Consider the following 26688-nt stretch of genomic DNA (forward strand, 5'->3'; position numbering starts at 1 on the left):
AGTGGCAAAATGCTAAAAAGTGATTTAGCAATTTCAGTGATTTAAACAAAAATGCCGCTTTGAGACAAATAATAGACTTCTGGGCTAATGCCCATTTGGGCTAAAAAGACAGAAAAAATACACATATTGAGAACTGCTATTTCTGATATTGCCAGATTTTAATGATTTATATATTGGTCCTTCTATTTTTGAATACCTTATACAAGGATCTAATACACCTAATACATAAAGAAGTAAAATTTCAAGGACAAAGTAAATAACACAAGTTTTGAATAGGATTTTTTTATTTATATAGTAGAAATATTCATACAGAATGTAACTGTCCTTTATTATTGAAAAGCTTACAAATCAATAAAAGGATTTTTTTTTTTTTTTTTTTTCCCTAATTTCTTATAAAGTATTTGGCTAATTCATTTCACAGGTCACATATAAAAACAGGACATTTTATGAAAACTTAACAGAAAAATCTGAATTTATTTACAAGATGTAATTTATTATACATTTGCACTTCATACAATGATTATTTACACATTACACTCTCATATGATATTATTTACTGACTCTTAATACTTAACAGCTAATAAAATGACTGGAAGCTGCATCATTGTAAAAACACAGATTTTTAAAATAAAAATAATTTCTTTAAAGATGGCAGGAAATTGATATAATTTAAATAATTTTCATTATATGGCAAGTTTTGAATTTCAACTGAATAAGAAGCTTTGTTTTATTCATATATTGAGAATCAGACTTAAAAATTGTTATATTTAAAAAATAAAACCTTAATTTTTATTTAATTCTAATTTGAATATTTTTGTCCAAATTTTTTTATTTAATTGCCAGCAATCTTTTTTACAGTTTTAATTTTTATATTTTATAAAGTAAAATTAATAAAAAATCCAGAAAATGTTAACTCACGTAACTGAGAATAAACAAAAAACTTAAAGGCATTTCATCAGTTACCTAGTAAGAATACAAATATTTAAATTACAGAAAGATAAAACTGTGAAATGTGGGTTTAATATGCCTTTAATTACAATCTAGCCTAGTCCCCTTCTTTTAATATTCTTAATTACATTCTATCTGGTATCAATTTGAACTTTGCGGAAGAGAATTACAAACACATATACAATATTTTAGCTATGTATTTATTTATATTGGGGAAGGGGAGAAGATTTTTTAAAATTTTATCCCTTTGAATGAAAATAAAAATAAATCAATTTTATATAAAATGAATACATCATTGCAGAAAGTAATTACCAATTATTAATTCAAAATATATAAATTTTACAGCAAAATAGGAAATGTAGTTAATTATACTAGTACTAACTGAAACAGATTTAAAAACTATTTCATTAATATTTTTTTACTTTGGAGCATATTTTTAATATATTTGAGAGAAGACTTCAATAGAAACACTAAAATAAGTTTTCTGAACTTTTCTTAACCATAGAAATTAACAGTAGCATTTTACTATTATTGCTCATGACAAATTGTAGATTTCCTAAAATGTATATGAAATATACATAAATAGCAAAATGCATATGAGGGCTTGCAAAAAAGAAAAGCAATTATACCTCACAAAAATGTTAACTTCAGATCAGAATGTCTAAAAAATCAGAGTATAAAAAAAGTTTGGTTTAAAATTGCATGAAGTTCATAAAGTGTACCAAGTTGTACCATAAATTAAAGAGTATGTTCACAAAAGTTTCTTCATTGGTATCAAGAAAAACACTGTGTAGATCTCAGTACAAACTTTCCATTTTCAGAATGCACTTGGAAGCCTAGTTCTCGTATCAGAGCCGAGTCAACAAGATCTCCAGTCACTGAAATTCCTGCTAAGATAGCCTGATTTTCAGGATTGTTTTCTAAAATATTTCTTATAGCCAAAATGCACCACTGCATGATGACTAAAAAATATTAAGGGAATAACAATTGACACAAATCAGCTTTTAATCTCCCAAAAATATGACAACAAAAATAAACATGCATACACTTATATGAAATACATATGCTTATACAAAGATTTAAACATAGAAACATGCAATTTCAAAAACATCTTATAAACAAGCTGTAAAGAATTTAGCAGAAAAAAAAAATTAGCAAGTCAAAATATAAACATCTTCAAATGATTAAAAATTGTGAAGAAGAAAATTGCAATTAACTTTTTACCTTTCGATTATTTCATATTTCTCTAGTTTGAAAATTCTGAACTAATGTTCATCTACCATAAAAATTTTTAACCATTTTCATAAAAAATGAAAATGGTTAAAGAAACTGTATATTAAGACTAAGATGAACTTCAGAAAGAACCAATATGCATGTGTAGATCTAGTCTGCAGTTTGAAGAAAAGTGTCATACATTACCTAACATAATGGATAGCAAGCCAAAATTTATACTTTTGTACAGCATGATGTCAAAAAGAGATAGTCAGGTATCAATTTCCTTATTTTATTACACTTTATATGAGACTTAAGTAACCAATCTGGGGAGAAATTGGATTTCATGGGAAAAAACACAGGTGACCACACATAATACAACAGCAAAAAAAAAAATGGAGAAATAACTAAGAGTAAGTCTTCTGTCTCAAGCATTTCACATCAGAGTACAGGATAAGCCTCATCTTTTGACATTTTTACAAGGTAAAGACAAAATTGTATAGAACCATATAAATTATATTTATAAAAAATCACTATATATAAACAACGTCACAAAGAACCTTGTATCTCAATTCAGTGGTACTCAAAGGCCGTAATTAAATCCAAGAACCCCAAGTAGACATTTTTATCAATTTAAAAGCAATACAGTAAAGCCCAGCTCTGACCCATCTGAAACAAATTAAAAGAGAATTTTCCTTTTTCATTATTATTATACTTCATAAATGTGAACAGAAAATAAATGCCATTCTTGCTCTGTATTCAGAAAAGTATGTTCTAACAATGCACAAATTTTAAAACTTTCATAAGATGAGCTCACTTCTCAGACACAAAACCAAACATTTAATTTTAGTTTTCACTCTCCCTCTTTACTTATTTTAGCAAATTAACACAGCAGGGTTTTATGTGAAATGATAATTCAGATTTCATTCTCACATGATTAATGGATATCAAACTTTAAATTATTTAATCCATTTATTACAATTATTTGAAATAGAATTCACTTATATTTGATTGTTCTGGATCATCAGATGTGCTATTTTTTTTTTCCACAGCAAATTAGAAATATATATTCATAGTGCTCATCAAGTAAGATATAAGGCACGACATCAATACAGTACCTGCTGATATATTATCTTTTCTGCTGACAGAATAGCTATTTCTTTTACCAAAACTACTGTCAACTATTAGTTTCACAGAACCAGAATTATTTACCTTTCCTTTATTACTTTGGCAATTAAAGCACATACTGAAAATGTCTAAAATTAATATATACATAATGTAAAAATTTAAATTACTGAACTGTTAAAAAAAACTGTGTTTCAAAGCAAGATTCTTTTTCAAATTATATCAGTATATGTACTATTTATCACAATGCATGCCACATTTAACAGCCAAAGGGCTACATTTTCACCATGCCAGCCATAGTCTCTGCATCTCACACGTTTCCAAGAGATGTTCTATTTTTACAAAACTAAAATTAGATGGTTGATTGATTAAGGCAAAACATGTAGGGGCTAGTTACCTTAGCAAGAATGTCTTGATAAAGGGTTTTTCTGAAAGAAAATGGCTTATACTCATGCTACATGTGGGGGAAATTTCATGTAGCCAGTTTATTTATTGGACAAAGACTTGTGATAAAATGCTGCATCTCAGATGAGCACACACACAAAAAAAGGATAACTGTAAATTATTCATTATAGCAATATTTAATGTTTATTTATTGGTAATATATGTTAGACAAGTCATATACGTATAGCTAAAGGATTCAAAATAACAAAGGATACAAGGATTTCTAGCATCTAAATTGCAACAATCCAGCAATAAAGAAATACCATCTAACCTTCTGACCTGAAACAGAAAATACACAAGTGGAATTAATTTTCTTGACTAAATTTTTATCAGCAAAAATTTGCAACAATTATTTTCTGTCATGGTTTTTTAATATAATGTTTAATTATTTCTTTCTGCATGCTGACATTACAACACACGTAAAATAATGACATCAGCATGCAAAAAGAAATGCAGTAAAAGTTTGACTATTGACAAGCTCAGGAAATAACACTACCAGATACTTGCACAGATAAAAAATACACTTTGTGGTAGAACACCAAATGATGAAAGATGAAATTTTTAGTCTAGTCTAAAATCATAAAAACAGCTATTTTATTTGTTATCAAATGCCTACATTTATGATTATGTACGGCTGAAAAACCAAAATACATTTCAGATATAAAAGCTAACATATTTTCATAATAGGCCTTAAACATGTAAGATATTTTAAACAATTATGAATTTCCATCAACTGTAAAAGTTGATGCAGATCCTACCAAACATGTACCAATAATAACAGCAGAATTTTCAAGGAACAAAACATTCTTTTCTTATTTAAAAAATCAAAAGGACACATAAAGCATATAAAAAAACTTAAATCGCCTGTCATAATTTTTTGTGTTGCATCATCATTGCATAGTTTAAAACAAAGTTGCATTCCCTTGATGCCAGATCCCATTCAAAATGTAGATACAATAACTAATGCTTAGAATGCAAAAACATATCTGTTCCTGACATATTTTGAAGATCACAATAAATAAAAGAAAATTTTATTATTACGTTGAAATTTGACTATGTTAAACTCTTAGTATACTTATGTGAACTTATTTACTGCTAGTGATTTGCTTAACATAGTCGATGACATCAAGCTTATCCATTATTGGCACCAAATCACAATGTATAGAGATGGGTGTTGTTTGTCAAAAATATTTTGGTGGGAAAAATATCTATGAGAAGTACCCACTTCCAGTTTTTCAAATAACAGGATAAATACAACAGTTTGGGAGGGGAAACAACATCTCCATTATATTCATATTTTAGATTCTATATAAGCGGGATTCCAAGAACCAATTTATGGGCTTAGAATAAAAAGCCTTCACAAGTCTCTCATTTGCAAAATTTTTCGTCAAAAAATAAAAAATTCTAGCTACTTAAATACCTGATTGATGGCTTTTAGTGTAATTAAACACTTAGCACTTTGTTTTTATTAAAGGTTCAAAACAAAATTATATAATTTTTCAATATACAATATATATATATATAATAAATAAATATATATCAATATAAATATAATTTTTGCATTTTGGAAACAGTAATATTTTATAATAAAGTTCTCTAAACTGTATCATTTTAAAATTAATCCATGTCATTTGGTTCTTATGCAAAGCTGTTCTTAATAACTTGCATAAACACTTCAGCCAATAATAAACTTTGAAGCTTAAATTTATCCAATCATATACATTGAAAGTGTAACTAATTACAAACCATAAATTTTTAACTTCTCTAAAAAATTTTCAGTTTTAATATACCAACTTAGCTTTCCTGCTCTGCTTTTGCCAACTAATTGCTGCTTATTGCCCTTAAAAATATATCACAAAAATTTATGTAGTTCTTCATAAACAAGCAGTTATGTTATTTGTGGCTGCAGAGGCAACTATAATAAAAAGGAGTATTTAAATTTGCCATGACTTCAGCATTTATCTTCAACTATTTTCCAAATCATCGTGTGCAATCTATTTCAGTGAAAAGTTCAGCCATTTGTAAAACTTGTTTATAGCAGATCAAATGCACAACTAGATAATTTTGATGTTTCTCAAACAAACACACATAAACATCAACCTTACCCTCAAAATATCTATCCTTCACAGAAAAAGATAACACATTTTGTTGAAAGTCTTAAAGACAAAAGCACCAAAATTTAAAATATAATTCTATTTCCATCTGCTTACATAATGTTCGACTAAGTAAACATTTAGAAATAACTTATTCTAGCAAAATACCTTCAAAATTCAGTAACTTGTTTTGATTGAATGCTTCAAATTATTTCATTTGCCAGCCATGGATAACTAGAGCTATTTTTAATCTTTTGAAGAAAATCAGATTTTACAAATTCTGACAATTTTATTATCAACTACAGATCTTTTTAAAACATTATATTGCAAAACTCCTCGTTTTCTATCTTTGAACATCTATGTTTTTGTTTGCAAATGAAATGGGTTCCCATAATCCTATAATTCTTCTTTAATGAATACTGCTTTTAAATGAGTTTTCCATAGTTTTTATTTCATACTTGTTTATTATCCAAATTAAAATTACATTCACATTTTAATTCCTATTACTTAGCTACAACATTTGATACTATTGTTATGCATCATTCATTCGGAAGCTCACATTTGTTCAGACATAAAACATGCAATGTCTCTGAATGTTTTTCTTTTCAACCTGTGCTAATTTATTCTGTTAAAAAAAAATCAGAAATAAATAATGACAAAATAATTCCAAGGCCCGAGGCATCATACTTTCCTTTAACAGGTCCTGAGCCTCTATTAAATGAAATTTAAGAGTTTCCTTTGCATTTCTTTGGCAATACTTCAGAAATTTTAAATAGTTAATAAAAGATTTTTACAACAAATTATCGTATTTGTCAGCGTATAATACGCACTTTTTTCCTTTGAAAATAGGTCTGAAAAACAGGGTGCATCTTATATGCCAATGCTCAGTTTTTGATTACATTCATTTATGGAAATTTCCTCTGTTTGGAGTAAAGCTTTTATTCCCCCCCCTTACAGAGTGTGCAAATACTACATTGAATGCGCATGCGCTCTCATGGACAATCACAACTAGGTTCATTTAAACTATATAAAAGGATGCTATCAAAAAACATTACACTGTTATTTTTATAAGCTTTTATTTAGTCCACTCACAGTCTTTCAGTATAGTTAGAATTTTGTTAGCGATTTTTACGATTTCATATTTTGTACACACATTGCTGGTTAATGACAATGCACTGTGGTGAAGCAATTTGTTTTCCAAAATTTAATTTACTTTTTTATATTTAATATTTAAACAATTTTTTGCTCATATCTTTCTAACAAACACTGGGCGGTGCAGATTTTGGATCTGTCATGAAGACCTGTATTTAAAAAGAATTTATTAGCTAAATTTGTATATTTACTTATTTTAGTCTCTATTCTCTATTTGCATAAGCTTACACTCATTAAGATGTCACACTAGATTTTTTGACCATTTGATGCCATTATTTTAAAATTTCATCCTCTAAAAATGCATCAGGTGTACTGAAATTTTCACAGGTTAAAAAACAAACACTTCACCCATTTTTTTAAAAAAGAATTATAAAACATTTTAACTGGGCAATTTTCTACATTCATTTAAAAAATACATTGCAATCTCAAACAGTAGGGAGAAGATAATAAATTCTGACTATCGCATCACTTGCAGACATTACTTTCAAGGTTATGATGTCATTATGACAGGAGTGAAGTCAAAATATGAATTCTTTTTCTTCCTCCACCTTTTTTTTTTTTTTTTTTTTTAATCAAGAGAGGCATTGTAACATAAAAAAAACTTAACTACATAACCTAAAAAGGCAATGAAAACTACATACATATAAAAGCAAATTAAAAGAGCACAAAAATTTGAAAATTGTAAATAATAACCAAATATCATAAAATTGCTAATTATACTCTACTTCCTTTATGCCAGAATTATTTATCTCTAAAATTAAGATATGATGTTCCACAGACTCTGGCAGCTGGAATATTCGTTTTTATAAAAATGTCATTAGTTTTATGTGAAATTAAGTTACCTAGGTAATCTGTGTCAGGAATATTTCTCTTCAGAAAGTGCAAAAACTTATCTTTGAATCCACAGCTTGTTTACATGCAACATTTTGAAAAAAAGAATAAATGAGCTGGTGATATTTCTCATTTTAAATAATAAATAGCTGCCAGAAATTTCCACTCCAAAGCATTTGTCATTTTTTTAAAATTCTTTATTGAAATTATTCTGAAAATGTGTAAACAACCTCTATATAGGGTATTTATACATTGTAGCGGTTTATATACCTAGTCCTCCCCAAATGATAATGTACTGTAATTTCCAGAATATTTAGTCTGTCTAATACTTCCTGAATTGTATAATGAGGATTTCAGAGATAGCTTCTTTTAATAGGTCCATATTTACAGAGGATGACAGCACAGAGTGGGCATCACCTTCAAGACTGAACGTTCCACATTTAAACTTCAAACTAAGCCATCAGAAACATCACATTGTCTATATACAGAACAAATTTTCAAGCAGGCTGATTATTAGTATTTTCCCCCTTTTTAAAATAAAAGATCATAATATGATGAAAATAACTTTTGATTTCTAGATACTTAACACAGTGATTTAAAAAAGAAATATATCACAACACATGCTAGAATTAATTATCAGCCCGTGTATAAAAGATCATACTTAACATATCTGATTTGATCAAGATCACTCTTTAGGAGTAATTAAAAAAAAAACAGAAGAAAACACACTTCGATTTAAAAACCCATAAAATCTTATGGATGACTCAAAACAAATAATTTCCATTTACTTTTAAAATTATATCTTAAATGAAAAAAAAAAAAAAAAATTACTAGAAAAAGGCATGAAACAGTTGGAATGAATTATTTTCACATAGCTGGTTATTTTTTTAATGAATGAAGAATCATTTTAACTTTTGATAATTCACTTTCAGTTTAGGCAAATAGCTCAAAGGTATGCAGAGGCAAAATTAAAAGACTTGCATTAATCAAGCAACATAGTTCTGACTAACAAAAATTTACTAAGTCATACTTGTATATATCTTATAAAAACTTTTCAAACCTTGAGTGCAACTCTAATGGTAATATTTCATGCAAAATATTAATATAGGTGACTCAACAAAATGAATGTATAAGTAACAAAATTTCACAAAGATTGTTCACTAAATTTTGTTCAAAAGAAATATTTCACTAAGAAAATTACACAAAAAATTAAACAAATGTTGTTTTTATAATTAGTATGTAATTACATAAGATTTAGTTATGGATATGAAAATCTATCAGAAATATCAGCTTTAACATAAAAAGAATTTTTAAAACACAAAGCATATTTAATGCACACAGAAAAAGTATAAAAAAAATTATTGTCGTATTCGCATTTGAAACCACCATGAATCATTTTAACTTACCAAATCCTGATTTTCTTTACAGTTGTAGCACAAGTTCCCAATTAGCCTAATTAAATTTTTCTTAAATCCAAAAGAAGGATGGCATTCTATTTCTTCTTTTGACACTGCATTTGTAAGCTTCAAACTACTAATACATGAAAATGCATTGCAGCTTTTCTTTCCCAACAGATGTATGCTTTTCAACGTATCTATAAGAAATATTTAATAATTAAAACAATAATGCATTAAAGAAGACATACAGCAAAATGAGAAGCTCTTAATATTTGATAGTACAAAGCTTAATATACAGAGCAAAATACTTCTACTTCAATTCTGCATCTAATTAAATTAGTATTTCAAATTTATACAACGTCTGGCAAAATGAAACTGCACAAACTGGAGAGCATTTCGAACACATCACATAAAATGCCCCATGAAGTACTTTTTTTTATTACTTATGATTTTCTGTTAAAAAAATCTAGAATTCTGCCCTACAAGGGATACAGATTATAAGTTCAAAAAAAATGGGCATTACTCCAAGCAGATTCTGCATGTTTATTAATGCTGAATAATTTGTCAGTAGAAGCTAACTCTTAAACCATGTTAACTTTAAAGTGAATTAGACATTAGTTCACAAATTTAAGAACATGGCATTTTTCTAGTCTTAATTATATTAAATCTATCAATGCACAACTTTTATTACAATTATTTTTACTTCATTTATACCTATTAGGTTGGAACAATACATTTTCTTATCAATTTTAATACCCCTTAAAATGACAAGTACTATTATCAAAGAACTATTTTCAAAGCGATAGAAACACTCATTCATCCAGATTCTTCATTATTTAATTTTTCAAAAGTAATACAGGGCAATATTATTTTGTGGCAATAATTTGAAAAGTGATTCAGTAGTCATATGCTACCAAATCCCATTTTGAGACTTATAGTCCACAAAGTCCCAAAAGTACTAACACACTTTTGGGTTAAAAAAAACTCTTCTTATTAGACAGAATATTCTTTATGCACTTTTAGCATCAATTAACTGCAACTATCTTACACCTTACTACTGGTTCATTTCACCCCTCTTTAAAACAAATCTTCAGACCACAGCAAACTGTGAGAACTTCACAAACATTCCCATCAGAAAATGCTCTGATTTGTTCACCCACTAACTACAATCTTATATTTGTCAAATGACCTTAACTCTTTAATGCTTTCAAGAGAAATGAATAAATCTTGGAATCCATTCACAATATCCAACATTTTTAAAGTTGCTTTTCCACCTAAAAAATAAACAATACAAGGTATCGTCTTCCTTCTTTCTGAATGCCTTCATGGTGTAAATGGAAGCACACTCAAAGCGTATTTGAGAGGTCAAGAGTTCGAGACCCGCCGAGGCCACTGCACATTTTTCACGTCTCCTGCTTCAAAAATTACCTAATGACCCTACAACAATACTTTATTTACACAGCAGAAGTTGTATTCATGCCATTTCATCCAAGTGCTTACAGTGATTTTATTCCGGGAAAAAGATTGTTAAGGTTTTTGCTCTTAAGTGTACATAGAGAATCAACACCATATTGACAATTTTTAACAGTTTGAAATATAACAGGAATCAACATTTTATACTTTGCTTACACAAATAAAAATCAATACAAATATATCCTTTATGGGAACATTAACTCATTTAGTATGGAATGTTTATTTCATTAGTTTCACCTTCTTAATAGCTCTTCTCTTTGGATGGTAAAACAGTTCTCTACTCTTTATGTAAGGATAACTACTCTTTATGTAAGTATAACAGTGTGCTTAGCATTAAAAATCTGGATGAGCAAAATAAAATCTCGACCATTCAGTGGTGTAGCTAGGGTGGGGCAAGGGAGGACATCTGTCCCCGGGCGCAGCATTCAGGGGGCGCCAAATTGATGTTACGAAATTTTAGAATGAAATGTTTTCCGTTCTTGGCACAGAGAAAGGGGTGCAAAATCTTCAGTCGTCCTCGGGCGCTGAAAACCCTAGCTACGCTTCTGCGACCATTACATATCATTAACTGGTATGGCAGGACCCAGACATTTCATTTGATTTGACAACATTAGCTTTAAGAATACTAGGTATTTTTTAAAGCAAGCCCAGAATTTAAGACACTAAAATTGGCAGTCTTAATTCAATCTTTAAACTGCTTATTTCAAATCTCACTAAAAGCTTATACAGTGACTGCTTTAACAAGCAAATACCAAATATTGTACATTTAAGTACATTTCCTGAGGAAATACTGTAAGCTCTTTGTCTCAAAATAAAAATGCTTGCAAGAAATTAATTTAGTTTCACAAGACCCAACTATACCAGTTGCAAACAAATTTTTCATCATATTGTTTTTCCCCCCCCCCTCAAACATTCTATTCTTCATTATCTTCCTTTTGTAAATACATATATTAAACATATAATTACTTACCTTACATACTTTTTTATTCAAGAGCTATGAATACTGCTGGATTCTAAATATCTATTAAACAAGATTTTATCAAATACAGAGCCATTCAATTGTATCAGCTCAGTATCCAATACATCAGCCTCATATTTACTTTTATCATATAGGAACGCATGTATCAAAACGGATATCCTAATATGCCAAAATAATCAATAAATTGAAAACCATAAGAAAAAGAACATGAATAAAAAAAAAAAAAAAAAAAAACAGACCAAGACAATTTGATGTATGGATTTGACAAAATATTTCTTTTTAAAGTTGATGTGGCTCAAATACAGCTTTTGTATTCACAAAATTATGGTAGAAGTTCATTACAGTTTTTCAAGGTTCATTGCTGAAACTGATTTAGTTTATGCAGTCAAGGCTAATCTATTAAATTTTTGAACAATTATATCTCACAACAAAAATAGCTAAAACCTGAAAGATGCACAATTTACAGTTGTATATACAGTTAAAAGTACTTATTACACAATACACCTGCTATTACATTAGAAAACAAAGATTCACTGCAACCATTATATGAAAATATACACATTTATGTTCAAAACTATGGAGGCATCAGTAAGCATCATATGTTACAGGGTAAATGACAATGGCAGAGAGGGAAAGACATACTTGTAGTTAAACCGCAAGTATCAAAAAGAGACAAATATTTAAGAACAAGCTTGTCAAGTAAGCTTTATAGTGAAGGAAAACTTCAGTATGCTGTAGACTGACCACTCATGCAACAGTGAAGAAGTAAATCAGGTTCAAGCAAGCAGGGCATCAGAATTTCACGGCTGATCATATAGGCATAGTTCTACCACAATAACTGTGCAGTGCCATTCCAATTTTGATACAGAAGCTTTTGAGAGATCGTCTGATAATCTCCTACCACTAAACCACTTGAAAGGACTTTCAGCTTGCCAGTACTTTAAATGCCTCCATGTTTCATGGACACAATACACTTACTGTTGGAAAATATAGCTTATTGTAAACCTTTTACTGCATCATCTCTCCTCCTTGAAATGTTTATTTAGTTTAGTTCTTATTTTAATGTAATATAGTAGTTACTTCTACTTCTTTTTCTTGCTGCCACTGTTTGCATTGAGAACGGACTGTTTCAACCTAATTGAGATGCAAAAACGAAACGTGATGTCACGTCATCTGAAAAGCCGATTCGTGCCGAGAGCTGATTGGTTGCCGTGAGATGACGTCATTCCTACTTCTGCTATAAGTATCTCGCGTCGCTCTGGCTCAACTGTAACAGTAGGCCGGCATTGCAATAGACTCTGATTGCTTTCCCCGTTGCTATATTCTCTGCCATCCGCTCCACCATGGATCGAATGATTGATTTTATTGCCGCTGAGATTACCAACTTAGAATGCGTTGAAGAAGCTGATGGATCTCTCTCATCTAAAGATGCACGAGACCTTAAATTCCTTCGTCGTCTCAAACTTTTCATCGACAGAGAATTGAATGCTGATCGTTCTTCTACTTCTCTTCCCAAACCAAACATAGCTCCTAAGGTTAATGACAACGATTCTTCAATAACTGGAATCAACAAAACTAATGCCAGACGAGCCAGCAGCCCTGCGCGCTCAGATGAAGAGCAATCGAAAAAATATAAAGCATTGGATGAAGACAGCTCCGATACGGACTCAGGTCCTAAAGGAGATATTACTAGAAGACCAAGAAAACCCTCTCGAAAGCCTACCCTGACGAATTCCTCTGATTCGACAGCTGAGCCGACCACGGAAACAACTTCTGATAATATGGATACAGCCCCAGAAGTACAGGTCGCAGATCCGGCTACTGAAACACCAAAAAATAACGTCATGGACACTTCTCCCAGTCCGCAACCAATGCTGACGCTACCATCGACCAATCCTAACACGAGCTCAAGAAAACCACCGCCTATCATGGTTAAAGATGAAAGATTCAAATTTTCAGAAGTTAAAGCACTCCTCATCGGTTATAATCTGCAGGCTGAAAAGGATTACTTTGGTCAATTAATTCAGAGTGGATTTAAAATCCAATCCAAATCACCTGCGCTTTATAAACAAATCGTACAGGTCTTCAAAGACAAAGGTATTCGATATCACTGCTTTGAATTGCCTGAAAACAAATATGTTAAGGCTGTTATTAGACATCTCCCCAATGACACGGACGAAAGCGAAATTGCTGAGTATTTAACTCAAAAAGGTTATAGCATCATCAGAGTGAATCAACTCAAACGAAGACGAGACGGAAAAGTCATAAATATGCCTCTCTTCTTGATCACCCTGGATCGTAAGGAAAAAAGTAAAAATATCTTCGACGAAGAATTCATCCTAGGAATGAGGATTAAAGTAGAAAGATACCGAGGTAGAGCTGGACCCCTGCAGTGTTTTCGCTGCCAGGGATTTCACCATGCTCAGACACATTGCCACCATGAACCTCGGTGCGTTAAGTGTGGAGACGCTCATCAATCGTTTTTATGTAAAAAAGACAAGAATACTCCCCCTACGTGTGCGAATTGTAAGATGACTGGACACACTGCGAACTTTCGTGGTTGTGAAAAGTTTCCAAAGCCTAAAGCTCAGGTTCAGCCATCATTTTATGCAGATCGAGTAATTAGTAACAAATCCTACTCGCAAGCCTTAGCCAGTGGACTTGCCCCTGAAGCGGTAAGCGAAGCTAAAACCATTCTACATGAACTTAAAAGCTTTGTCGCAATTATTCAAAATTCTGGACTTCCCCTGCTCTTCAAGCAACTAACCCAAGAAAAAAACGCTCTACCTCAAGAAAATGTGATCTCAGATAATGGGCCAACACACTAATAAGGCAAATTTAATCCGCTTCATGGTGTGGAATTCAAATAGTCTCCGCAATAAAATCTCAGAACTGCAAGAATTTCTGTACGAGCACGATATTGACTTCGCGCTCATTACTGAGACACATGCTCAAAGATGTTACAGTCTGAATATCTCCAACTACAGAATCTATCGCTGTGATAGAACTAGCCATCGAGGCGGAGGTGTCGCCATCTATGTGAAGAGAAATTTACCATCTTGCCTCGTTAAAGAGTGTAAAGACTTTGGTTGCGAGCTGATTACAGTGTGCATTACCCTTCCGGTGTACAAAAATATTTATTTCAGTGCTTTTTATAATCCACCGCATAATGTGTTAACTTATAACCTACTAGACTCAATCCTTCCTCCTGATACTCCTACGATCCTGGCAGGAGACCTAAATGCCAAGAGCATCGCATGGAATTGCCGTAAAGGAAATACAAACGGTAAAACTCTACAAAATTACATTTTAAGCCATCCTGTTGTTATTTACACACCGGACGAATACACTTATCGCCCGGACAGAATAGAATATTCCGACATTCTGGATATTGTTTTGTCCACCACAACTATCCCTATCACGCTTGAAGTATTGCACGAACTATCCTCGGATCACTTACCGATCATTGCTACTTTAGGAGTGAACAAAAGTAATACTGCTTCCACTAGGAAAATTACTGACTGGCAGCGCTATGAACTCTTCATGAAAGACAGTGTTCTTGATGTCAGAAATTTGATCTGTGTTGATAACATCGACTCTGCAGTATCCTCATTTACCTCAAAAATTCAAAGGGCTATTGAAAATGCTAGTGATACAGTTGTAAATACAAACACGCTCTTCCGACTGCCGCCTAAAATACGTCAAATGATGAGGCATAGAAATCGCCTCAGAAAAATTTACAACCTTACCTGGGATCCTGTCGCCAAAAGGGCGATAAATCGCCTAAACCGGGACATCAAAACTGCTGTGAAGCAACACAAGGACGAACTCTGGTGTGAAAAAATGTGCAACTTAGATTTCCGTGACGGATCTCTTTGGACTTTAATAAAAAACCTCAAAGCAAATTTTGTTACCAATCGTCCCATCTTCCATAACGGAGTTGTTGCCCTTTCAAATGAAGATAAAGCAAATGTTTTCGCCTCGCATTTGGAACTACAATTTACGCCAAATGATTGGCCTGTGGACAGAAACTTTGAACTTTTCACCCTTACTCATGTGAAAGATTGGCTAAATGCCCCCACAGCACGAAATATTCCCAAATTTGCTACCCCTGTAGAAGTGTCTCAAATTATTAAAAAACTCAAATCACGCAAAGCTCCCGGAAATGATGGCATTTCAAATACTGCAGTTAAAATGTTACCTCCCTGTGCAGTAGCGAATTTCACTAGCATTTTAAATGAGTGTTTATTTAACTCCTACTTTCCACAGCAGTGGAAAAGTGCAAAAATTATTTTAATTCCTAAACCTGGAAAGGACCACACGAAAGCAGATGGCTATCGACCTATTAGTCTCCTGCCTGTGCTCGGAAAAATTTATGAGCGCATTATTCTCTCACGTATGCAATCCTATCTAAACATGTTGCCTCCGGAACAATTTGGTTTCCGCCAGCACCTTTCTACTACGAAGCAGTTGTTACGCATTACTGACTTTTGTGGCTCTGCTTTGCATAACAAACAAAGTGTTGCTCTCCTCATGTTGGACGTGGCGAAAGCCTTCGACCGCGTCTGGCATGAGGGGCTCATATCCAAATTAATTACTGCTAACGTGGACCGAGAAATGATCTTGACAATTCACTCCTTCATTACAAACCGGACTTTTTGTGTTTGTGTGAACGGTGCTATCTCCTCGTCTAGAAATATCCATAGCGGTATTCCGCAAGGGTCAGTTCTAGGACCTTATATGTATCTATTTTATGCTGCTGACTTTCCTCAAGCATCTCAAAATAATGCTATTTTGGCCTGTTATGCAGACGACACTGCCCTGGCAGTAAAGTCTGTTAATATGAATCACGCCATCAAAAAACTACAAGATGTCATTCCTAGCATCGAACGATGGTGCGCGCAATGGAAAGTCCAAATAAACGCAGCCAAATCTCAACTTCTCCTCATACGCAGAAATAAAAGGAACACACCTGTCAAAAGAGGACTTTATCTATTTAACGAAATTGTTCCAATTGTTCCCCATGCCAAGTACCTCGGAGTGATTATAAATGATCGCTTAACGTGGACTAACCATATAAATTACGTCAGGGATAAGGCCTTACAAATTATCAAATGTCTCTTCCCAATTATTGGTAAATACTCCACTCTCGACCTGGGAAAAAAGCGGCTCATCTACATGTCTGCGATCAGACCGATCATGACTTACGCCTCCCCAGCGTGGGCCGCCCTGACCAAAACTGACCTCAATAAATTATGTGTTGTGCAGAACCGCTATCTCAGGATTATTACGAATGCTCATTATTTCGTGACAAATAAGTGTCTACAAGATGACCTCAAGATCGACCCCTTAGATAAGTTCATCGCAAAGCAAAATCGGAATTTCTTCAGACAAGCCCAGGACTGCAATCATATGCGTCAATTTAACCTCTTTGAATATGAAATATTGCACGAAGACAGGCACCTTAGACCATTTACTGCATTTATCCTCAATGAAAATCAGAACTTTCCAACCTAAGTTTTTACCCTGTGTTTACTTGGAAAACTGAAATGCTTAAAGTTAAGCAGCCACTATCGGGGTCAAGGCACGGGAGGGTGACCTCCCACGGGACTACGAACTAGTCTTCTACTGCTTACTGTAGATCTCTCACTGCTCCTATTGGTTTCAAATTTCTTTTATTTTATTTAATTTAACTTTTAGTTTACTGGAAAGTATGTTTTTATGTCTCTGCAATTGAATATTTTGTAAATAGCAAATTCTCATGATTTTCGCATACACGTCTCAACAGCCAATCAAAAGACCTCTACTAAGAGATATCTTTGACTGCTTCTGCTGGACTCCCTGCGGAATTTTACTTTTGTATATAGTCTTTCTAGTTGTGAGAAAAATGCACTTTGATGAGTTTATGCACTGAATATTTGTAAAAATGCACACTGTATCTGAAACTCGGACCAGCATCTCTCCAGCCTACCAGACACCGCTATAGCCTCACGTGACAAAGTAGTCACACCTTCTTTCATTTTGCATCCTGTCCTCCGGACACACTCAAGCATTTGCTATACCTGCAATGTACTTTTTAATTCATGACAGCCGGTATACAGCTTGCTATCAGCAAGCTACACACGGCAATAGTGGGAAAAGGAAAGGAAAGGCTCAACCCCTTCTAGTTTCTGCTTTCCTGGCACTTGGGTGAGCGGTTTCCAGCCCCTTCAGAAGGATGCATATAGTCCGGTGAATAAAATGCTTTGGTTCGGGTTTGCGGGATGGCTGTTCCTGAATAAAGTTCCTTGGTGCCTGTCCGCGGGATGATTGTTCCGGAAAAAGTTCCTTGGTTCATATCCATTAAATGATTGTTCCAGAATAAAGTTCCTTGGTTCCAGAGGCTACCATATGAGTGACTGCTGTGGGCGGCATCCATGTTCTTCAATGAAGGCGGAATTAAAATACGTGAGCGGCGATTCCTTGTGCAAACGGAGTTAGGCCGGTTTTAAGTGCTTTCAAGAACTTCATTTAAATTTTCCGGTGTTTTTCTTGACCATTGATCATGAACTTATTGAATGTGTAGCCAGCTTTATTTTTAGGCCGCATAATTACTGTTTAGGACATTTTTTTTTTTGTATTGAATGCCAGTGTTTTGGAGACCAGGTAAAAATATTATTTGATGAATGATGGTTATATTATATTTTTCCTAAGACTCTGATATTATTGACATTTATTTTCTGTGTTTTTATTCTTTATTATATTGTTAATAAATTGGTTAAGTTCAAAATCTTTTATTGTCTTCAATGTCTGCACAACATATCTCAGGGAGCTTTTATTGCTACTACTGCTAAATGTTTAATTTCTTTAAACTTTAAACTTTGTTTTAGCATCATTTTGGTTATGGGCCACCAGCTCCTGAGTTATTTTTAGTGCAGACTTTTGAAGTTTAAAGTTAATTTAGGACTTAAGAGATTGGGGGGGCGGTTTTTGTTAAAATTCAAATATGGCTACTGTTAGTGTCATGCATAATATTGCTAAACTTGATGCATGTAATTATTTTACATGGTCCAAAGATATGAAGTTTGTCTTGAATGAAAAAAATGCATGGCTTTTGGTCAAAGGTATTGAAAAATGTCCTGATTTAAATGATGTTAAGGGTATTACAAAAGAAATTATAGCCGACTATCAAAATAGAAGTCGATTGGCATTATCTTTAATTTATATGAATGTAAGCCCTGAATATAGAAACTTGATATGTGAAATTGATGACCCGGTCGTGGCATGGAATACGCTTGCCAAATACTTCCAGCCAGATTATCGGTCTAGACATATGTCCCTGTTTTCAGAGTTCTTAAATTGTAAAATTAAGCCAAATGAAAGTATTAGTTTCTTTTCTTCGAGATTAAAACGCGTAACTGAACAATTAGCTGATATTAATCAGGCTGTAAGAGACGTATATATATGTTTCCAGTTTCTTAGGTTCCTTCCAGATAAATTTGATCAAGTAGTTCAGAATATTTTGAGGTGGCCAGATGAAAAGTTCATTTTTAAAAATGTTGAACTTGAAATACTAGCTGAGGAAACGCGTCTTAACTTAAGAGAGATAGACAGGAAAAACTCCAATAAGACTATAGAAGTTCAAAGTACTCACTGTGAACCCAAATTTAAGCAGATTAAAGGGCTCAAGTGTTATAAATGTGGCCGTCCAGGTCATATTAAAAAATACTGTAGAATGAGAGGTAATTTGTCCAGATCACCCTCACCTGCTTCTTCTGTTTCCTCAGCTGTATCTAGTAGTAATAAAACATCTTCTAAGTGTAAGAATAAACCCAAGTTGAGTAAAAGTAAAAATAATTCCCATGCACAGTTCCATTTTATAGCTCAAGCTAATGTTAACAATTTGGAAGAAAATGATTTTTGATACGGCTGCATCTCATCATTTTTGTAAAAATCGTGAATTGTTTGATACTTTTTCTTCTGTGAAAAATGAGAATATGCTAGTAGCTATTGATGGGGTAACTTTTCCAATTCATGGGAAGGATACTGTTAAAATGAAATTTGGGGATACGGTTATTTTGCTTAAAGATGTGTTATACTCACCTGAACTGAGATGAAATTTAATATCTGGACCTAGAGTAGATATCAATGGAGCAAGATTTTATGGTAAAAATGGGCAAATTAAAGTTACTGATAATGAAAATTCAACTTTGTACAAGGCTAAGTTGATAGGAAATAACTATCATGTATTCCCGAAAATAGTCAAAAAGGGGGGGCAAATCTGTAAAATTTGAGGCATCTACAGTTCAGCATAACAATAGTGAATTATGGCATGGTCGGTTTGGTCATATAAATTATGGTGCTATTGTCAGGACTAGTAAGAGGCATTCAGTTCGAGGTCTTCCTGTGTTAAAGCACTCACCTAATTTGTTTTGTGAACCTTGCCAAATCAATAAGCAAAGACGAATCTCCTATAGACCCTTAGAAGGTATTCAAGTAAAGAGACCGCTTGAAAGGGTTTTGGGTTTTTTCTGATGTATGGGGACCTATTAACATTCCAGGTAGGAATGGTGAATGTTATTTCGTTTCCTTTATTGACGAATATTCTCGTTATGTGGTAGTGTACCCCATTGTGGAGAAAAGTCAGGTGTTTGAAGTATTTGAAAGGCATATAGCACGTGCGGAAAGATCTTTGAACCTTAGATTGAAGTACTTTAGGACTGACAATGGGCGAAAATATGATAATGATCAATTCAGGTCATATTGTAATAAAAATGGTGTAAAGCATGAATTTACAGATGTATATACTCCAGAACAGAATGGGGTTTGTGAGAGATTTAATCAGACAGCTCTCAACAATGTACGTGCAATCTTACATGATAGCGGAATGAGTTCCGAAATTTGGTCAGATGCAGTAATGTATTTTGCATATTCATTTAATAGAATTTGTCATAAGGGCCAAGGATAGAACCCCATTCGAATTATACACTAAGCGGAAACCATCAGTACGTCATCTTAAGGCATTTGGAACGATTGCCTATGTGGGAATTCCAAAGGCTAAAAGAAATTCTAAGCTTGATCCAAAGGCAACGAAGGGCCGATTGATTGGGTACAGTGTACGAACAAAAGGGTACAAGATTTGGTTGGAAAATGAGCAAAAGGTAGTAGAAACCCTAAATGCTACTTTTAAAGAGTCAATTGGAATGCAGAAAAGTGGCAGTGGAGCTATACTGGGCACCCTTCCTGATTTGGAATCTGAAGAAAGGGTAGATTTCCAATCTAATGATACTCCAGTTGGCTATTTTCCTGAAATAGAGGAAAGAACGGATACCAATGTACCTTCTACAATTGGCACTGACACTCAATCTACATTGAGACAAGTAACTTGGCTTCGTAAACCTGTTCCAAGGCCAGACGGCACTCGTACGGATGTGTATTATTTTGAGAGGGGGTGTAATCAAAGACTACGATCGCCAAATGATGTAGAAAGGTATTGCACTGAACATAATATTCAGTATGATCCTACCTTGTTTGATTTCAAGGAAAGCAACACTTATAGTGGTGAAATCGACCCAACTGGTACTCCTTCAACGTCATATACCCGAGATAGCTGACTAGATGTTTCAATTCCAAACACTTATAACCAGGCAATGAAATCCACAGAAAAGCTTAAATGGATAGAGGCAATGGAAGAGGAAAATGGCCAACATGCGAAAGCATATGGTATGGCATCTTGTTCCACTTCCTAAAGACAAGACTCCACTAGTTTGCAGGTGGATTTTCAACATTAAACGTGACAAATTTGGAGACATTGTTCGTTTTAAAGCTCCTTTAGTGGCTCAAGGTTATCGGCAAATTAAATACGATACCTATGATGAAACCTACTCGCCTGTAGTCAACTTTTCAGTAACAAGGCTCTTTTTCTCCCTTTTAGTTGCACATCTTGGATGGGCAAATATACAATGCGACATAAAAAGTGCCTATCTCTACGCTCCTTTATCAGAGGAAATTTATATGTCCCAACCTCAGGGTTTTGTAGAGTGAGATAAAGAAACTTTTGTATGTCGTTTAGATAGAGCCTTGTATGGTTTGCATCAGAGTGGCCGATTATGGTACTACGAGTTGGATAGAACACTATGTAACCTAGGGTTTATCAAGTTTGAGTGGTGCAATTGTGTCTATCGTTTTAAAGATTTTGTTATTCTGTTGGTTTATGTTGATGATATAGTTGTGTTTGGAAAAAAATGAAGTTCAGGCTAAAAGAATATTAAAAGTCCTGAGTTCACATTTCGATTTGAAAATTTTGGGTAAAACAAGAAAGCTTCTGGGTGTGGAGTTTGAATATGAGAACAATAGTGTTTTAATTCATCAGCAATTATATATAGAAGACATAATTGATCGATTTAAGTCTTTTAAGATACAAATTACTTCCCTTCCAATAGTTAAAGGTGTGAAATACTCAAAGTCTCAAAGTCCCAGTACAGAAGAAGAAACGACTAAAATGATGAATTATCCTTATAGAAATGTTTTGGGATGTCTCTCGTTTCTTTGCAATCGTACTCGTCCGGATATAGCTTATGCTGTTAATATATTTTCTCAGTTCCAAAGCAATCCTGGTAAGTTTCACTGGGAAGGATTACTTAAACTTTTAGGGTACGTTTCCAATACCAGACAGCACAAATTTAAACTGGTATGCAAGGAACTGAAGCTCAACATATATTCAGATTCGGATTTTGCTTCAAGTAGGGATGATATGGTGTCTATTGGTGGACAAATAGCTTTGTTGGGAGAATCACCTGTATCTTGGCGTACATTTAAAGAAAGGGGAGTGAGTTTGTCTACTATGGAGGCTGAATTTATCTCCATGACTGAATCAGCAAAAGAATTAGTTTGGTTTAAAAACATCTTGGATGAATGCATTCAGTTTAAGATTGCAAGTAACTATGTTTCGAGGCCAATATTGTTTGCTGATAACATGGCTGCTATATGTTTTACAAAATCACCCATTGAAAACTCAAGGACAAAACATATAGATGTGAAGCTATTTTTCATTCGTGATCTATTGAACAGGGAAATTTTTAATTTAAAATATGTTCCAAGTAAAGATAATCTGGCTGATCCCATGACAAAACCGCTGACTAAGCATAACCTGATAAGATTTTGTGGAACAATTTTCCTATGAAATTTGTTTTTGTGTGTATTTAAATTAAGAGTTTTGTTTATTTGAAACTAATATGTTATAAGTCATATTATGATGGATATTAGGTAAATGTAAAATTGTATAGTGTAGAATGTTGTATGAGTGACCAGGGCCCTGGGTAAATGTATTGAGTGTATGATCATACATATGTCTTTGCATTGTTTTGTAACATGTTGGACTTTCTTGCTACGGTAAAATTTTTGAATTATGGGATAAGATGTTCCCAAAGGAAAATTTTCTTAAAAATTTCTGAATGAAATTGTGATATTTATTTATTCTTGTTTTGAATTTTGTAAACATACTGGCATTCAGTTTTTATTTCAGGTCGGAGATGATGATGTGGGGGGCATTTGTTGGAAAATATAGCTTATTGTAAACCTTTTACTGCATCATCTCTCCTCCTTGAAATGTTTATTTAGTTTAGTTCTTATTTTAATGTAATATAGTAGTTACTTCTACTTCTTTTTCTTGGTGCCACTGTTTGCAATGAGAACGGACTGTTTCAACCTAATTGAGATGCAAAAACGAAACGTGATGTTACGTCATCTGAAAAGCCGATTCGTGCCGAGAGCTGATTGGTTGCCGTGAGATGACGTCATTCCTACTTCTGCTATAAGTATCTCGCGTCGCTCTGGCTCAACCCCTTCTAGTTTCTGCTTTCCTGGCACTTGGGTGAGCGGTTTCCAGCCCCTTCGGAAGGATGCATGCAGTCCGGTGAATAAAGTGCTTTGGTTCGGGTTTGCGGGATGGCTGTTCCTGAATAAAGTTCCTTGGTTCCTGTCCGCGGGATGACTGTTCCGGAAAATGTTCCTTGGTTCATATCCATTAAATGATTGTTCCAGAATAAAGTTCCTTGGTTCCAGAGGCTACCATATGAGTGACTGCTGTGGGCGGCATCCATGTTCTTCAATGAAGGCGGAATTAAAATACGTGAGCGGCGATTCCTTGTGCAAACGGAGTTAGGCCGGTTTTAAGTGCTTTCAAGAACTTCATTTAAATTTTCAGGTGTTTTTCTTGACCATTGATCATGAACTTATTGAATGTGTAGCCAACTTTATTTTTAGGCCGCATAATTACTGTTTAGGACATTTTTTTTTTTTTTTTTTGTATTGAATGCCAGTGTTTTGGAGACCAGGTAAAAATATTATTTGATGAATGATGATTATATTATATTTTTCCTAAGACTCTGATATTGTTGACATTTATTTTCTGTGTTTTTATTCTTTATTATATTGTTAATAAATTGGTTAAGTTCAAAATTTTTTATTGTCTTCAATGTCTGCATAACATATCTCAGGGAGCTTTTATTGCTACTACTGCTAAATGTTTAATTTCTTTAAACTTTAAACTTTGTTTTAGCATCACTTACAAACAACATTCATTCTTTTTTTGGTACTCAAACCTGAGCCCATCGGTATGGTAGCCAGCACTGCTAATCCTGGCACCAATCAGGATGGTCATTACGTACATCGCTCCAGGGTGATAGTACTCACTTGTGCAACTTATAACAAAATAGAAGCTATTCTCATAATGAAGTCTCATTCCTTCCTCACTGCTTATACAGTCAAAAGTTGTTAATTCGGACACCCATAATCTGGAATAATCTATAATCCGGACCTCAAAGCTACAAACTTTTTGCGCATGCGTCGCGTTGACACACGCGCATAGACAATTACGCATGCGCGTAAGACCTTTACGGCTACGCATGCGCATAATACGTTTATGCATGCGCGTTTAATGTATAACGGATGGTATAAGCTAAAATTATCTAATTATCTATTTCAGTTAATGTTGCATATTGCATTGTTTCTTAATCTTCAAATTGGATCTGGCTTATTATTTTTTGCGGACTGTTAGAGCAATTTTATAAAAGTAAGCTTGAACTTTCGATTATGTCAAATAGAATTTCCGATGCTGGAGCTCCCAAAGGATCTACAACACGAAATCATGTTTCGATGTCCATCAAACAAAAAGTGGAATTGCTGCAAAAAATGGATAAAGGCATATCCTTTGTACCTCTAACCATTCCGAAATCCGTTTATCAATTTCATGCTGCTCTGCAGCGGGAGGGGGGAAACGCCGCGGCGCACAATGAATTGCAAGTTGATGTGTCAGCACTAGCCTTATCTTCAGGGCAGATGTTTTTATTTTCTTTGGCTTATAATTCCTTACTAAATGTAGTATTTCATCTCGAAGTACTCCGTCTTTGATATGATTTAAATCAAATTCCTCGTCATTATAATTCGCTTTCGATAGTGAAGTAACAGAAGTTATTGAAAATGAAAAAATTTCGATTGACAAATTAGTCGGTATTCTCGACACAGCAATTATAAGACTTGAACAGCGGAACTTTGTAACTGAACGAGAAATTATGTCTGTTTATAGAATTAAAGAGAATGTATTATCGCATAAAAAAAGAAGCAACTTAAACAACTTACATTGAAAGAAATGTTTAATAAAGTAAACAAATAAATATTAAGCTTTTTTTTTTTTTTTTTTTTTTTTTTTTTTGTAAATTTTGATACCCTTTAGATCATAATTGTTCTTTATTTCATAAATTGCAGTTTCATATTTTTTATTTTATAATTTCTGAATTTTGTTGCAGGAAAAATGCTCTAACGCATTATACACGAGGAATGATCGTACTTAGCCCGCCAACATGCCTATAGCTCTCAACAAGAAAGTTTTTTCTCTCTTCTCTGAAAACCACCTTATACTATACCTCCTTGAGTTTTACTTGCGCTGAACTCCCAGGGAAATATAATTCTTTCACTCCTACATAACAAAGTATCCATCTCCTGACCCTGATGAAAAGACTTCTTTTACTCTTTGACCACTGGAGTGACCAACGAGGCTGCAACCGGAATTATTAACAAAGGCACAGGATTGCACTCTGAAAACTCATCCTAGACAAAGAACCTTTATGCCACCTTATCACAGCATGTTTAAATTCATGAAAAGTGCATGAACAAAGGCTAACCTCAACTACAATCTCAAATGAAGTGGCGTAAATAAACAAGGTGAAGTGATGATGACACACATAATGACTGTGAATCTGGAGGGCTGCAAATGGTCTTGAAGTGCCTACTATAAAGTAAGAGACTATAGTCTCATTCTTCACATTTATTCCCAGAGTGAACATAAGCCCACCATTAGTCGTTATACAGTATGATTTCACATATACACACAAAAAGCATTTTAAAGCTGCTGGACATATTATACCAAGTGTTCTCTAGATAAAGATCCAATATGAATCACTCTGCAGACCCAGGACACAGGTCCATTAACCAATACAGGTATGATGTTCACTGCACTATAAGAGTTTTTGATGGGAGCTGTATTAATAGGATTCTTGCTGTAGGTTAGTCCTTTAATCACTCACTTGTAAATAATATGTGTTTAGTCATCTTCAAGTAAAGCAATAATTCCATGACTCATAACACCATTCCCACAAATATAATTCATATCTGTTATATCCATATAGAAACACAACTGTCACACTACCATCAATCACATTTCAATTATGACGCTGACCTCACTCTAAATCTTGGTAGTTTATATTAACATGCTAAATGCTATGGGGATCATAGGTGACTGGTACTGAGTTTGTTCATAGTGCCACAATGGTCACTGATGGCCAGTGAAACCAAGAAGGAAACACATAATTCAAGTAAATTTTTGGTGTTTTTAAATTCTTCAATATTATCATTGTTACTAAAATGGTGTGAAAAAAATAATGGAACACAGAACATACAAAAATAATCACACACACACACACACACACACATATATATAACACATTGTTCAATAAGTTCCAGGACTAACTAAAAAAACAACATCCATTTCACAAAATTC

At 33.5% G+C, this 26688-nt stretch overlaps 1 protein-coding gene across 1 annotated transcript in view; it reads right to left on the bottom strand.

Moving 5' to 3' along the window:
- Positions 1-266: 266 nt before the first annotated feature.
- LOC118201113 (ataxin-10) overlaps positions 267-26688 on the bottom strand; it is a 77612-nt gene continuing 51190 nt past the window's right edge. The window contains exons 9-11 of the mRNA XM_085819321.1: positions 9212-9399; positions 3945-4008; positions 267-1910 (exon numbers count right to left, since the gene is read on the bottom strand). Coding sequence (XP_085675447.1) covers positions 1723-1910; positions 3945-4008; positions 9212-9399 — 440 coding nt within the window. The 3' untranslated portion in view covers positions 267-1722. The remainder of the gene's footprint in view (positions 1911-3944; positions 4009-9211; positions 9400-26688) is intronic.

Source organism: Stegodyphus dumicola, chromosome 6 (genome assembly GCF_044657685.1).
Source record: "Stegodyphus dumicola isolate Sdum_Otavi_A_Nest chromosome 6, ASM4465768v1".
NCBI lineage: Eukaryota > Metazoa > Arthropoda > Arachnida > Araneae > Eresidae > Stegodyphus > Stegodyphus dumicola.